The following is a 14,305-nucleotide window of genomic DNA, read 5'->3' as shown; positions in this document are numbered from 1 at the left end:
CCCGAACGATGGACATCCTCCCTTTGGACCTAGAGGCCCGAACGATGGACATCCTCCCTTTGGACCTAGAGGCCCGAACGATGGACATTCTCCCTTTGGACCTAGAGGACCGAACGATGGACATTCTCCCTTTGGACCTAGAGGACCGAACGATGGGCATTCTCCCTTTGGACCAAGAGGACCGAACGATGGGCATTCTCCCTTTGGATCTAGAGGACCGAACGATGGACATCCTCCCTTTGGACCTAGAGGTCCGAACGACGGACATTCTCCATTTGGACCCAGAGGTCCTCACAACGATTTCAATATGGGACCTGGGCCGTTTGGAAACAGAGCAATGGGGCCAGGAGGTCCTCGAGGACCAGGACCCTTTGGAAATAGACCAATGGGGCCAGGAGGGCCTCGAGAACAGTTTGATGGAGACTCTGGTCCAAGGAATGAAGGCTCCAAAGCTATTCCCTCTTTACTAACTATGAAACTAGAACCACCGAAGTCTTCTTTCTTTAAGCCAGGATTCGATCGTCCAGAATTTGGACCAGAGTCGCAGAATCAGGAAAGAAATTTTGGCCCGGATGAACCTAATCTTAACAGAGCACCTCCCGGTTTTTCAAAAGGTTCGAGGTTGCCGGAATGGAAACCATTTGGTCGGGATTTAGGATCAAATCAAGGAATGGGGCCGAATCAAGGAATGGGGCCGAATCACGGAATGGGGCCGAGTCAAGGAATGGGGCCGAATCATGGAATGGGGCCGGATCAAGAAATGGATACAGATCAAATACCCTTTGTTCAAAACGAGCCTTCAGAAATGACTGAACCCCTAATGAATTCAACGCCGATTGAACCAGATAAAATCTTAGCTCAAGATGATGTTTTGCTGAAACCTGATATAGACGAAAGAATGAAGCCTGATTCAGAGCATCCACTTGGAGATCCAAATTCACCATTCCGTCCTGGTCCTCCGGGATTTAGTCAAGATCAGCGAGGCAGACGCCTTTCAGACATGTCTCCGAGAAATATTTCAGACATGCCTCCAAGAGGGCACCCAGATATGCCTCCAAGAGGACATCCAGATATGCCTCCAAGAGGACATCCAGATATGCCTCCAAGAGGACATGCAGATATGCCCCCAAGAGGACATCCAGATATGCCTCCAAGAGGACATCCAGATATGCCACCAAGAGGACATCCAGATATGCCACCAAGAGGACATCAAGATATGCCACCAAGAGGACATCCAGATATGCCTCCTCGAAGGCTTCCAATGCCAGAATTTTGTATCGAGAGACAATTTAATTACAATCATGGTGGTCGTGCTCCAGAGAAGAATTTGGGAGATCACATTCCAGCAAAAGTGATTGATTATTGTCACACACCTCGCAATGCTGTTCAGGAATATTTGACCCCGGTGCAGTGTTTTGAATATGGACATGGTAATTTGAAACCAGATGTTCCGGAACATCAAATTGAAGCGAAGAAGGATTTCAGATATTGGGAGGAGAATGAGCAAAACTTAAGAGAGTACTCGGAACATATGAAAGTGTTTGAGCAGGAGCAGAATCGGAAGAAGTCTGCTAAGTCAAAGGAAAAGTCAAGGAATGAAGAAGATCGAAGTATGGTTTCGGATCAGGATGATAGAGTCAAGAGGAGTAAGGAAGATACTGATTTCAGGAGTGACTATAGGAAGGACAATGATCGTAGGAAGGATGATCATAGAAAGGACAATGATTATAGGAAGGACAGTGATCACAGAAAGGATAGAGATCGTAGGAAGGACAACGATCACAGGAAGGATGATTATAGAAGGGACAGTGATAGGAAGGATGATCGTCGAAAGGATGATCACAAAAAAGATGATCATAGGAGGAGTGATTACAAGAAGGATGACCGTAGAAGGGACACTGATGACAGGAAGGATAGCGATCACAAAAAGGATATCGATCATAGAAAGGATAACGATCATAGAAAGGATAACGATCATAAAAAGGATAATGATCATAAAAAAGATAGTGATCATAAAAAAGATAATGATCACAAAAAGGATATTGATCATAGAAAGGATAGCGATCATAAAAAGGATAATGATCATAAGAAGGATAATGATCATAAAAAGGATAATGATCACAAAAAGGATGCTGAGAACAAAAAGGATAATGATCACAAAAAGGATGCTGAGAACAAAAAAGATACCGATCAGAGAATGGATGTTGATCAGAGAACAGATGCTGATCACAAAATCGATACAGATCATAGAATGGATGTTGATCAGAGAAAGGACAATCTCGACTGGGGCGATGAAGATTGGGGAATTGAACGTGATACGACTCCCAGTAAGTAATTTTCTGAAAGAGGGATTTCATACCGAACATTTAATCCGGTTTTTTTGTTTGTTTTTTTTTTTTATTCAAGAAATTCAAAACATCAAGGAATAATATATGCAGGGCCTAAGTGAACATTGGAAAAATAACTTTATTTTTCAGGCGAAATTTTTTTACTGTCCTAATATTATGAAAGTATTAGAAATTAACTTTGGTGTTTTTTTTTTTAAATATTATACATTAGCCTAAAATTATATTTTTGATTAAGAAGTCATCTTTTTTTGGTTAATATTTTTATTATTTTCCTGGAGATGCTGCAGTTTTATCAAAACAATCATACTTTGTGATTAATATTCAACTGTTGGATTAAAAATTCATATTTTTGGTTGAATATTTATTTATTTAATTGAAAGATTAACAGTTTTGCTGAAAACTCGTATTTTCGGGTTGAAAATTCAATTTGATTTTGATTTCAAATCCAAATCTCTTTTGATTAAAATATCAACTACTCCAATTTTGTTCAGAATACTCCTTTTTTGGTTGAAAATGCAACTACTTGCTTTGAAGGAAAACAACTTTGTTAGAAATTTTTTTTTTTTGTTTGAAGATTGAAAATTTTAATTTAAAGTTCATCTCTTTGGTTAGAAATTTAACGTTTTTGTTGAAAAATTGTTATTTCAGGGTTGAATATTTAAGTGTTTTGTAGAAAAATTGTATTTTTCGTAGAAGATTGATAATTTTATTTTTAAATTTATCTCTTTGGTTGAAATGTAAATAATTTGGCAGAATATTCAACTATTTGGTTGGAAATTAGCCTTTTTTTAAATTAAAAATTCATATTTTTGGTTTGAAAATTCAACTGTTTTGTGATAATTCGCTGTATTTGATGGAATTCAACCAGGATTTTGTTTAAAATCAAAATCCCTTTTAGTTTAAATATAAACTATCAAATCTCTTGTAAAGAATTCTTTATTTTTATTTTTATTATAATTTTTTTTATTCATTTACTTTTTTAATTCACATACTTGGACGAAAGTTTTATTTTAACTAGAAATTTGATTATTCACCTATTTATAATTCGTCATTTTCGATTGAAAATTCAAATTTGTTGGTAGAAAATCATTATTATTTTATGTTATTTTTGCTGAAAATTCATATTTTCTAGTTGAAAGTGCAATTGTTTTGTCCAAAATTCGTCTTTTCAGCTTGACAATTTAACAATTAGGTTGCAATTTTTTACATTCTTGATTAAAAATTCGTTATTTTTTATTTTAATATTTCATTTTTGTTTTTAGAAAATCCACCTGTTTTGTAGAAACTTATTCTTCTTGGGTTGAAAATTCAAATATTTTGATAGAAAATTCAACTATTCGATTAAAAATTCACTTGTTTTATTCGTATTTTCTATTTAAAAATGCAATTACTTTGTACAAAATTTATCTGTTCAGCTAAAAAAATTTCCATCCATCCATCTTTTTTGGTTGAAAATTAACTTTTTTTTGTTGTTGATAATTCATATTTTTGGTAGAAATTAATTTTTTTGTTTACAAATGCAACTGTTCGGTTAAAAATGAATCTGTTTTTGGTTAGTGATTTAAATATTTTGTTGACAAGTCGCTTTTTTGGTTGAATGAACCTTATTTTTATTTTAAATTTAAATTTCTTTCGATAGAAATATCAACTGTTACGTTTCTCATGGAGAATTAATCTTTTTCGTTGAAAATTGAACTATTGTAGGTTAAAAATTAGGTATTTATTTTAGGTCCTGATAAAATTATTATTCTGACAATACTTACTCTATAATTGAGCAATTAGATTCCATTTCGAATATAAGAAAATAGAACTTGTATTTTTTTAATGAAAAATTAATTTTTAAATAAAAGATAAGTGTTCGATATCAAGTCCCTCAACTTTAATATAATAGTTATAATTTTAACTGATAAAGATAAGAATTGACAATTAATCGTAATTTCTTATAAATAGGCAAACCCCAGGAAAAAGACAAAGATTCTAAGGAAGGCAAGCAAAATGAGAATGAAAGGTAACTATTAGTCGAGTTGAAATCGTCCTTGTTTTAGGCCCCAAAAGTTTATTCGTTTCAAGTTTAAAAGCATTTAAATTTGAACCCATTGAAATTAAGAGTCAGTCCCCTAAATTTTGAACTCTACATTTCTCTGCTTCAAATTTAAATTTTTAACAATTTAAACTTGCATGCCTAATATTTTGAGAGGCCATATTTTAAATAATTCTTAATTTGTACAGAAATTTCCCCTTTTTTTTCACACAAATTCGGGATTTTTCTGAAAAGTGATTAAATAATTCCTACCTGAGACTAGAAATTATTTATTCCGATCGAAGGGAATTGATTTTTGTCAGAAAGAATTTTTTTGAAAACGTGTACATTTTGCTAGATCATCGGAGTTTAATAGCTGGCTGGACAGTCCGAACAAGAAAGCTTCAGAATCATCATCTCAGGATACCAGGTACGCTTTTTTTTTGTCTACTGATTAGACTGTAGAATCTATTTTTCAATACCGGTTTTTTACATTTTAATGACCCAACGATATCAGATGCAAATTCCCTCTGAAGAATCTCTATTGATTCTGAAATTTCCACTGAACAACCAACACAAGGTTGTCTCGACTTTTATACAAATTTTTAAAATCGCTCTGATTTTTTAAAAGTATTTTGTCACAGTTGTACACGAGAAATGAAATTTCTGAAAACAACCATACGTTACTTTCTGTAATTGTAATTGTAATTAATTAATTGTAATTAATTACTTGTAACGTGAATTTCGATCCCCTTGACGAATGATGATTTTTATTCACACTTGATGAATTTGCGAAATGCCGCTAAAAAAAAATGTCTGCGTTTTTATTTGCCAAATTTTCATCGTTTTCAAAATATTTTAAGACCCAGCGTTTCGTACATCAGTTACGTGAATTTTTAATTCTTTGGTTAGGTTCGTTTTGATAATGAGGAGTTATTTAAGTGGTTCTCCTTGCCGGTATCATGAAAAAAAATTCACCTAAATGAGACCCCAGAACGTGATTTAGTTTGCTTGAAATTTTTAGTGGAATTCAAATTCGATTCAAGTACATCGGTTATGCACTCTGTTTCAAATTCCATTTCCGCTAAATTTCTAGCAAAACTGGCTGCTTTTGCAGTTGATGAGACAAGAAAAGTGAGATTTTTCGTGAATCGAATTCTGATCATTGAAAAAGTTAATATAAACCTGCGTTCTCTTGACCCGAGACGATTCCTGACAATCGAATCGGTCAAGTTCCGAAATATCACTTGAATATTTTGAAATATTGGAAAAATCGCTATTGTGATTTATTTAATCCATGACCCAATTTTTTTGATGGAGATAGAAAACGATAGAACCGCGAAAGAATAGATAAATAGGCGGAATAGGCAAATTAAAAAAAAAAAATTTCCGTGACTTATTGGCTGCCAGAGACAACTGACTATTTTTTTAGTTGGCTAGTGACTTTTTTTTCTTAGTAGGAAAAAATCTACGCGCAAGGCGCGAGTTTTTCGAAACGGTTGATTAATCATTGAATTTGAATTATTGCATTTTTCGGTCGTTTTTATTTTCAAATTTATATGATTGCTCAAGTGTTAACGTGCTTTCTAAAATTTTCTTATTTTTGTTTAATTTTTTCATAAAAAGTGCCACGTATTTGTACATTTTTTTCAAATTTGAATCTTTTTCGTAATTGGAAATTAAGATGCCTCATAAAATCATTTTTTTTTTTCTTTTTTAGTTTTTTTTCGAACCTTGCGTCGGAAATTTCTTTCTTTTGGTGTTTTAAAAATTCGATTTTAAAGTTCTTGAATTTTAATTTCTACAATTTTAACTAGTTCATGTTGTATAATATAGGACTTTTTTATTATGGTTTCATACGATCCGCAAATTTTGTTCGTTGTTAAAAAAGTCAAGGTAGGTATAACAAACTTCAAGTTGTAATTTTATAATAAAGTTGAAATTAAGAGGTCAAATATATCCCTAAAAAATTTTGTTTGAATCATGAAACGTTCAAGAAATATTACTTACCTTATTGACAACCTGTTTTAATATTTTATACAAAGTTAAAGCAATATTATTGTCTTACAAATAAAAAAAAAATTTTTTTTCAAAAATAACAAATAAATTTTTTATTTTGTGTAGTTTAATTGTAGGGGAAAAATAAAATAAAAATATTAAATAATAATTCAAAATAATAATAATAAATAAAAATTTGAAAAAGAGGTGATTTTCAAACAAATAGTTGAATTTTTTATTTAAAAAATATGGATTCTCAACGAGAAATAATAAATAATTGATTTGTCATCCAAAAAAGATTTTTCAGTCAAAAAATAAAGAAAATTCTAGCAAATTATAATTTCAGGGGAATCATTTTTTATACAAAATAAAAATGTCGAACTTTGTGTACAAAAGTAAAATTTCGAATAACTAATTATAATTTTATTTGTTTTTGAGATTAAATACATATAATTACCGCAGTATTCTTAAGAGAATTTAAAAAAATGTAATTTTCAAGGAAAAATATTTAAAAAAAAAGAGTTGAATTCAATTTAAAAATTATAGGTTTTCAACAAAATAGTTACATTTTCTTCTAGTAAAGATTTAGCAGTAAATGCAAAAAAAATTCAAGAAAATATAATATTATAATATTAATTTTATAATATAATTTTTTTTAAAAATAAAATCAAATTATTCCTAAAATTGTAAAACATATTTCAAAATTAAAAAAATTGTCTTAAAAACTTTCAGATTCTTTTTTGACAATTTCGGAAGATATTTTGAAATCTTTTTTAATATTGAAAATCAACATTTTAAGTTGAAATAAATAATAAAAAAATTGCCTTAAAATCTTAAAGATTCTCTTATGACAATTTTGGAAAATTCTTTATAAAATCCTATCTTTCTTGGTTAAAAATAAACTTTTTTGTCGAAGATTGTACTCACTTCTAAGAAATTCGCTTATTTTACTTGAAAAGTCAACTATTTGGTTGAAATTGAATCGTTTTGGATTAAAAATTCAATGATTTCATTGAAAATTCATCTTTTTTTGGTGGAAATGTCATCTGCATTTTTTTAAAATCCGTTTCTTGGTTAAAAATTCACCTTCCTTTGTTCAAAATCAACGTTTTGGTTGAAAAGTTAAATAAATTGTCTTAAAACCTTTCAGACTCTTTTTTGACAATATCGGGAAATATTTTGAAATCTTTTTGAATTTTGAGAAATAATATGATAAAGAAATTTTTTAAATCTTGAAAATCAACATTTTAATTTGAAATCATTAATAAAAAATTACCTTAAAATCTCCCAAATTCTTTTATGACAATTTTGGAAAATCTTGATATGTTATAAAATATTTTGAAATTATTTCAAATTTTCAGAAGAATCTTCAGAAAATTTTTCTATTTTTTTTTAAACGTTCAAAATTCTTGAAAAACTTATACATTTTTTGTCGGTATTTTCTTCAAATATGTACTTTTTACATGTTTTGAAATATTTTTATGTTTAAAATTATTTTTGAATCTTCTAAAAAAATTCTAAATATTTCTTAAGCTTACTCTCATTTTCGTTTAAAATTTTGTAATCATAAAAAATTGAAATGTTTTTCAATTTTTTGTTAAAATTCATTTTTCAAGATAATTCAAGACTTTTAAATTCTTTTGTGGACATTTCGAGCAAATTATCTATTAAAAGCTAAATAATGTAAAAACTTCTTTAAATGTCAGTTATTAGGTCAAAACGTGTTTTTTCTTTAATTTTTGGAAAAAATTATTTTTTAATTGTAGGAGAAGTATTTCCTGATTTTTTCCAAATAATAGAAATTGTCAGTAAAGTAAGTAATATTTCTTAAAAGTTTTATAATTAAAAAAAATTAGCTATGAATTTCACTTCTTATTCTCAACTTTATCGTAAAATCGCAACTTTAATGATATGAATACCCATCTTACAAATTTTATAACGAAAAAAAAATAATTGAGGGTGACGTGGCACCCTGATAAAAAATGTCCTGTATTGTATACAAGGTGAGATTGTTAAAATTGTAGAAACGTAAATTAAAAATTTTTTAAAGTCGAACTTTTAGCATAATTCGTCAAAAAAACAAAAGAAAATTTACGAGTCAAGGTTTTAGAAAATTTAAAAAAAAAAACGAGTTCATGAGGCACGCATCCCAACGGAAAGCCTTCACATTTGATTACTTTCAAAATGTAAATCTTTTGAATTTGGATATATTTTTACGGGTAAACTTAGAAAAAAATTGTTATGGAAATATTAGATACGACAGGTGCAGATATTGAAGTTCAATAAATCGGATCAACTTGGCTCCATATTTTTGAGCTACTCGCGAATTTACGGGCTACTATTTTTTTATTTCTCCACGCACTTCCTGCAGTAGTTTACATTTATGTCTTCCAATTTTAAATGGTAAATGTAAACCTTCTCTAATACTTTTTTAAAAATTGATTTTAATTGAAAGGAGAGGTTTATTAAAGTTGAATTTTAATTTGTTACAGCAATCAAGATGGGAAAAAAAATACGGAGAGTCAACCCAAAACATTGGAGTTGCCGAAAGTACCAAATTTTACTGTTCTTGATGAATTATTATTCCCACCTGGACGCCAGAACAGACCACCAAAAATAGTTATTATTTTAAGAGGACCACCTGGAAGTGGGAAATCATATCTTGCTAAATTGATCAAGGTTTTTATAATTGATTAAAAAGAACATTATCTAATAGAACCTTTAGATTTTAGATTATAATATATTCTATTTTAATTTTTATGTGAAATTTAAATATCTTTTTTTTTTTTCTTATGTTATTTTTAGGACAAGGAAGTTGAACAAGGAGGTTCAGCACCAAGAATTTTGAGCATTGATGATTATTTCCTTGTTGAAAAGGAAAAGGAGACTAAAGATGATAATGGAAAGAAAATTACGATGAAGGTAAATTTAATGAATGATTGTAAAAAAATAAATAAAGCTATCAATTTAGATAAGGTTTCAAATAGGAAATAATTGAGATTGGAAAGTCAGAGAGTTAATCGGAAAATCAGAATTAAACATTTCTAACTTTAAAGAATTATTTATTAATTTAAAAATTTATAAAATTTTAAAACTTTACACTTTTACCTATTTTCCTCTTTCCCCTTTTTTCTCTCGTTTTTCGCTAAAGTGCGAACTGAATTAATAAAACTTAATAAGAAAATTAACTATTTTCGGTTAAAATTAAAGTTTTTTCAGTTGATATGTCTACTGCTATTTTTTCAATTCAGAATCCTTATATTTTGATTCAAAAATTTAATTATTTTGTTGAGAATTCAACTTTTTCTTAAAAATTGAACTTTTTTATTGAAAATTTAACCATCTTTATCAAAATTCGTCTTTTTGGTTAGAAGATTCGTCCTTTTTTTGTGGAAAATTCAATTTTGACAGAAATGGCACCTTTCTTAGTTGAAAATTAAAATTTTGTTAGAAATTCAATTGTCTTATAAAAACTTCGTCTTTTTGGCTTCAAAATTCAACTATTTGGTTCAAAATAAAACTGTTTTTGGCTGAAGTTTAATCTTTTTTGGTAGATAATAAACTTTTATTTTTTTTATTTTACTGACTTCTAAAAAGATTTTCTTTTTGGCTTGAAAACTAAACAATTTGGTTAAAAATCCAACTGTTTTTGATTAAATTTTAATCTTTTTGCCATAAAAATTCAATGATTTGAGTTAAAATTCATCTTTTTGTTAGAAATGTCATCTTTCTTTGATAAAAATCCATTTCTTGGTTGAAAATTCATCTTTTTTGGTTCAAAATAATTTTTTTTTTTTGTTAAAAATTGTACTCACTTCTTTAAAAATTCGTGTATTTGACTTGAAAATTCAACTATTTGGTTGAATTTTAATATTTTTTGGACTAAAAATTCAATGATTTGATTGAAAATTCGTTTTTTTTTTTTTTTTTTTTTGGTAGAAATTTCATCTTTCTTCGTTAAAAATCCATTTCTTGGTTAAAAATTCATCTTTTTTAGTTCAAAATAAACTTTTTTTGTTAAAAATTGTACTTAGTTCTAACAAAATTCGTCTATTTGACTTCAGAATTCAAATATTTGGTTCAAATTTAATCGTTTTGAATTAAAACTTCAATGATTTTATTGAAAATTCATCTTTTTTGGTGGAAATGTCATCTTCATTAGTTAAAAATCCATTTCTTGGTTGAAAATTCATCTTTCTTTGTTAAAAATAAACTTTTTGGTTGAAAATTTTACTGTTTTCTAAAAAATTCGTTTATTTGACTTTAAAATTCAACTGCTTGGCTAAATATTCCATTTTTTTCGAATTTAATTCTGCTTAATAAACTTTCTATTATAAATTTTACTGACTTTTTAAAAATTCTACTTTTTGGCTTAAAAATGAAACTATTTGGTTGAAATTTCAATTGTTTTTGGTTTGAAAATTCAACTATTCAATTAAAAATTCATCTTTCTCAGTTAAAATATCATAAATCTTTATTAAAAATTTTACTGACTATTGAAAATTTAAGTTTCTAGTTTCAAAAAATACCATTCTTGGTTAAAAACAATGTTTTTGTTGAAAATTTTACTGGCTTCTAGAAAAAATTAGTCTTTTTGATTGAAAGTTCATATATTTAGTTAAAAATTCAACGATTTGGTTGAAAATTCAATTATTTTGTTAAAAATTAAATCATTTTGTTAATCAGTCATCTTTTTTGGGTCAAAGATTCATCTGTTTTGTTAAACATTCGTTCTTTTGAATTAAAAATTCATCTTTTTTGGTAGAAATGTTAGCTTTCTTTGTTGAAAATAAATCTTTCTTCGTTGAAAATAAACTTTTTTTTTAAACATTTAACTGCCTTGTACACAATTTTTCTTTTTACTATTATACTTTTGTTTCAAAATTGTTTAAATTAAAGAATTCGACTTTTTGACCTGAAAATTTAACTTTTTCTGGCTGAAGCTTAATTTTCTTTTTTGAAAATTTGAACATATGGTTGAAAACTCGTCTTTTTAGACTGTAAATTTAACTAGGTTAATGCAAAATTATCTTATTTTGTTAAGTCACCTTTGTTGTTCTAAAATTGAACTGTTTTCTAGAATATTATTCATTTTTATACAGAAAATTCGACCATTCGATTAAAAAATCAACTATTTTGCAAAAAAGAGTCGAAAATTTAACTGTTTTCTAGAATATTCGTCCTTTTTTTTAAATTATCTTGGTTGAAAATGTACTTTTTGTTAAAATTTGAGTTGTATTCTTAAAAATTCAACTATTTTGTCAAAAAGTCATTTTTTTGTAAAAATTTAACTTTTGTTAAACATTCGCTTTTTTTAATTGAAAATTTGTCCTTTTTAAATGAAAATTGATCATATTTAGTAATCTCATTATTAAAAATGAACCTTTTTCATGAAATCTAAAATGTCTTCTAACACATTTTTTGTTGTCTTCAAAGTTGAACTATTTGATTGAAGCTTAATCTTTTTTGTTCGAAAATTCACCTTTTCGGGTTGAAAATTCAACTTTTTTCTTTTAAATTTTTTTTTGGTTTGAAAATTGATCTTTTCTATTTGAAAATTGTACTATTTGTATTAACAATAATTTTTGTTTAATTAATATTTTCTTTTTGAAAATCTAACAGCCTTAAAAAAATCGTATTATGGCCTTAAAAATTCAACTATTTGTTCGAAATGACAACGGTTTTGTTAAAATGACATATTTTTCGTTAAAAATTCAAATTTTTTCTTAAGCATTCGTCTTTTTGGGTAGAAATGTCATCTGTCTTAAACAACAACAGATTTTTTGGTTCTGAAATATCGACCATTTGGTTTGAAAATTCATCTTTTTAGATCGTTTTGAACAGAAAATTGGTCCTTTTTTTGTTCAAAATAGATCTTTCTTGGTTGAAAATGTACTTTTTGTTAAAAATTGAAATGTCTTCTTAAAAATCGTCTATTTGTTTTGAAAACTCAACTTTTGTTAAACTTTCGTGTTTTTTTTTTATAGAAAATTTTACTTTTTGTATTGAAAATTCATAATTTTTAGTAGAAAAATCATCCCATGGTTAAAAATGAACTTTGTTGATGAACTCAAAATGTCTTCTAACAATTCTTTTTTTTTTCAAAGTTCAACTATTTTATTGAAGTTGAATCTTTTTTGTTTGAAAATTCAACTGTTTTGTTGAAAATGAAATACATTTCGAAAATTCATCTCTTTTGTTAGAAATTTGTTGTTGTTAAGAAGGAATCTGATTGAAAATTAATTAAATTTCGTCAAAAAGAATTTTTTTGTCGAAAATTCAACTGTTTTATTGAAAATTTATCCTTTTGGATTGAAAATTCAAATTTGTTTGCTTGAAAAAAATCCAGGGTGGCCGCTGGACCGGAAAAAACCGGGAAATGACATTGAATTTTTTTTACAGGGAATTTTAAAAATTTGTAGAAGAAAAATCTGACCACTTTCGATTTCAACAGTTTTTCAATAATTAGTTGAATTTTTATGTTTTTCAATTATGCTCTTATTTAGCTTACAATGTGTAATTAAAATTTTTTTTACTTAACAAATTTTCCATCGAAAATTTTCATTTTTAAGCTCACATGTTTAATTTAAAGAATTTTTAAAAGCTTTCTTAAAGACTTGAACAAATAAAAAATAAAAGCCTTTGATGTTGAAAATTTGGATAAAAGACATTTTTATTTAATAAATAAATCAATTTTGTTCCATTTTTTTGTACTTTAAGTAATAAAAAGTGAACAAAAAAGATTTTAAATCAGTTCAAAATTTAAGAATTTTCAGGTTTTAACGTGAAAACTTAAACGGTTTTAATTTGAAAGTCTTAGTCATTAAACAAATGTGAACTTGTGACTGAAAATTTATAAACTATTTTCAAGTTAAAAATAACTTCATAATAATATATTTTAAATTAAAGGATTTAAAAAATTTTTTAAATATTGTTTTAGTCTAAAATATTTATTTTTTAACCCATTCAATTTGAAATTTTTAATTAAAAAAAGATTAATTATTGAATATTTAGCAATATTTGAATTTTTATTTGAGACAAGTAAATTGAAACCAAATATTCATAAATAAAGAAACTTTATATGAATTGTTTGACATAGAAAGTCTGAAATCGTTAAAATTTCGAAAAGCCTTTTAACTTTGTACGTTACAATTTTAATTGCTGTATTTGAAAAATGCATAATTTGTAAGTGAAATTAAAAATTTTTTATGTATAATTTACAAATGATCATTTGTAAAAAAAATTTGAGTAATTTTAAGAGTTTTAAAAAGATTAAAAATTATCATGCAAATTTTAGAAAGTTTTCTTAAAATCTTCTAGAATCTTTTTTGAAGATTTGGTTTAAATCTGAAAAACTTTTTAATTGTGCTATTAAAATAATTTTTAAAAATGAACAATTATTTTTTATTTTCCTATGAATCTTAAGAAAATGTTTTTATTTTTTTGGAACCTTTCACAATTCTTGAAAAGAATCTAATTTTTTGTTTAAAATCTGCAAAAATCTACATTTTGTTTTATATTGGGCTATTATTTCAAGTTTTACTCTTTACAAGTTTGAATCTTTTCAATAATTCTATATATCTCTTAAAATTATTCAACTTTCGCCTAAAAATAATAAATGTTCAATGGTTATTTATACATTCAAATTGTAAAGAAATGTTCTAAAATTTGCATGGTTGTTTTGAAAATTGTAGAAAAAAATCAATTCATTTTGACAGATATTTAGAAGTTCTGAAAAAATTTCCAAAATAATTTTAAATCTAAAGAAATTTAAAATAATTTCTAGATTTCTTAAGATTTTGAAATAAAATTTTGAAGCTTTCCAAGGATGTTTAAACTATTTAAGGGCATGCGACACAGTGGAATTCCTACATTACCAACCTCTTTTTTCTATTGAACAAAATTTTTTTTTGAACCATAGAACTTTTTTTGTAAATCA

The 14,305-nt window shown here is 27.1% G+C and overlaps 1 protein-coding gene across 2 annotated transcripts in view; it reads left to right on the top strand.

Moving 5' to 3' along the window:
• The window catches only part of LOC117175728, a 49,531-nt gene that overhangs the window by 24,045 nt on the left and 11,181 nt on the right, over positions 1-14,305 (top strand). Inside the window, exons 6-10 of one of the 2 annotated variants that reach the window (XM_033365517.1) lie at positions 15-2,327; positions 4,299-4,356; positions 4,727-4,798; positions 8,859-9,045; positions 9,172-9,288. In XM_033365517.1, coding sequence (XP_033221408.1) covers positions 15-2,327; positions 4,299-4,356; positions 4,727-4,798; positions 8,859-9,045; positions 9,172-9,288 — 2,747 coding nt within the window. Of the gene's footprint in view, positions 2,328-4,298; positions 4,357-4,726; positions 4,799-8,858; positions 9,046-9,171; positions 9,289-14,305 lie in introns of both variants that reach the window. The other variant, XM_033365516.1, reaches the window with a different exon arrangement.

This window comes from Belonocnema kinseyi, chromosome 6, assembly GCF_010883055.1.
Source record: "Belonocnema kinseyi isolate 2016_QV_RU_SX_M_011 chromosome 6, B_treatae_v1, whole genome shotgun sequence".
NCBI classification, from domain to species: Eukaryota; Metazoa; Arthropoda; class Insecta; order Hymenoptera; family Cynipidae; genus Belonocnema; species Belonocnema kinseyi.
This window is presented reverse-complemented; position numbering and strand designations above follow the sequence as displayed.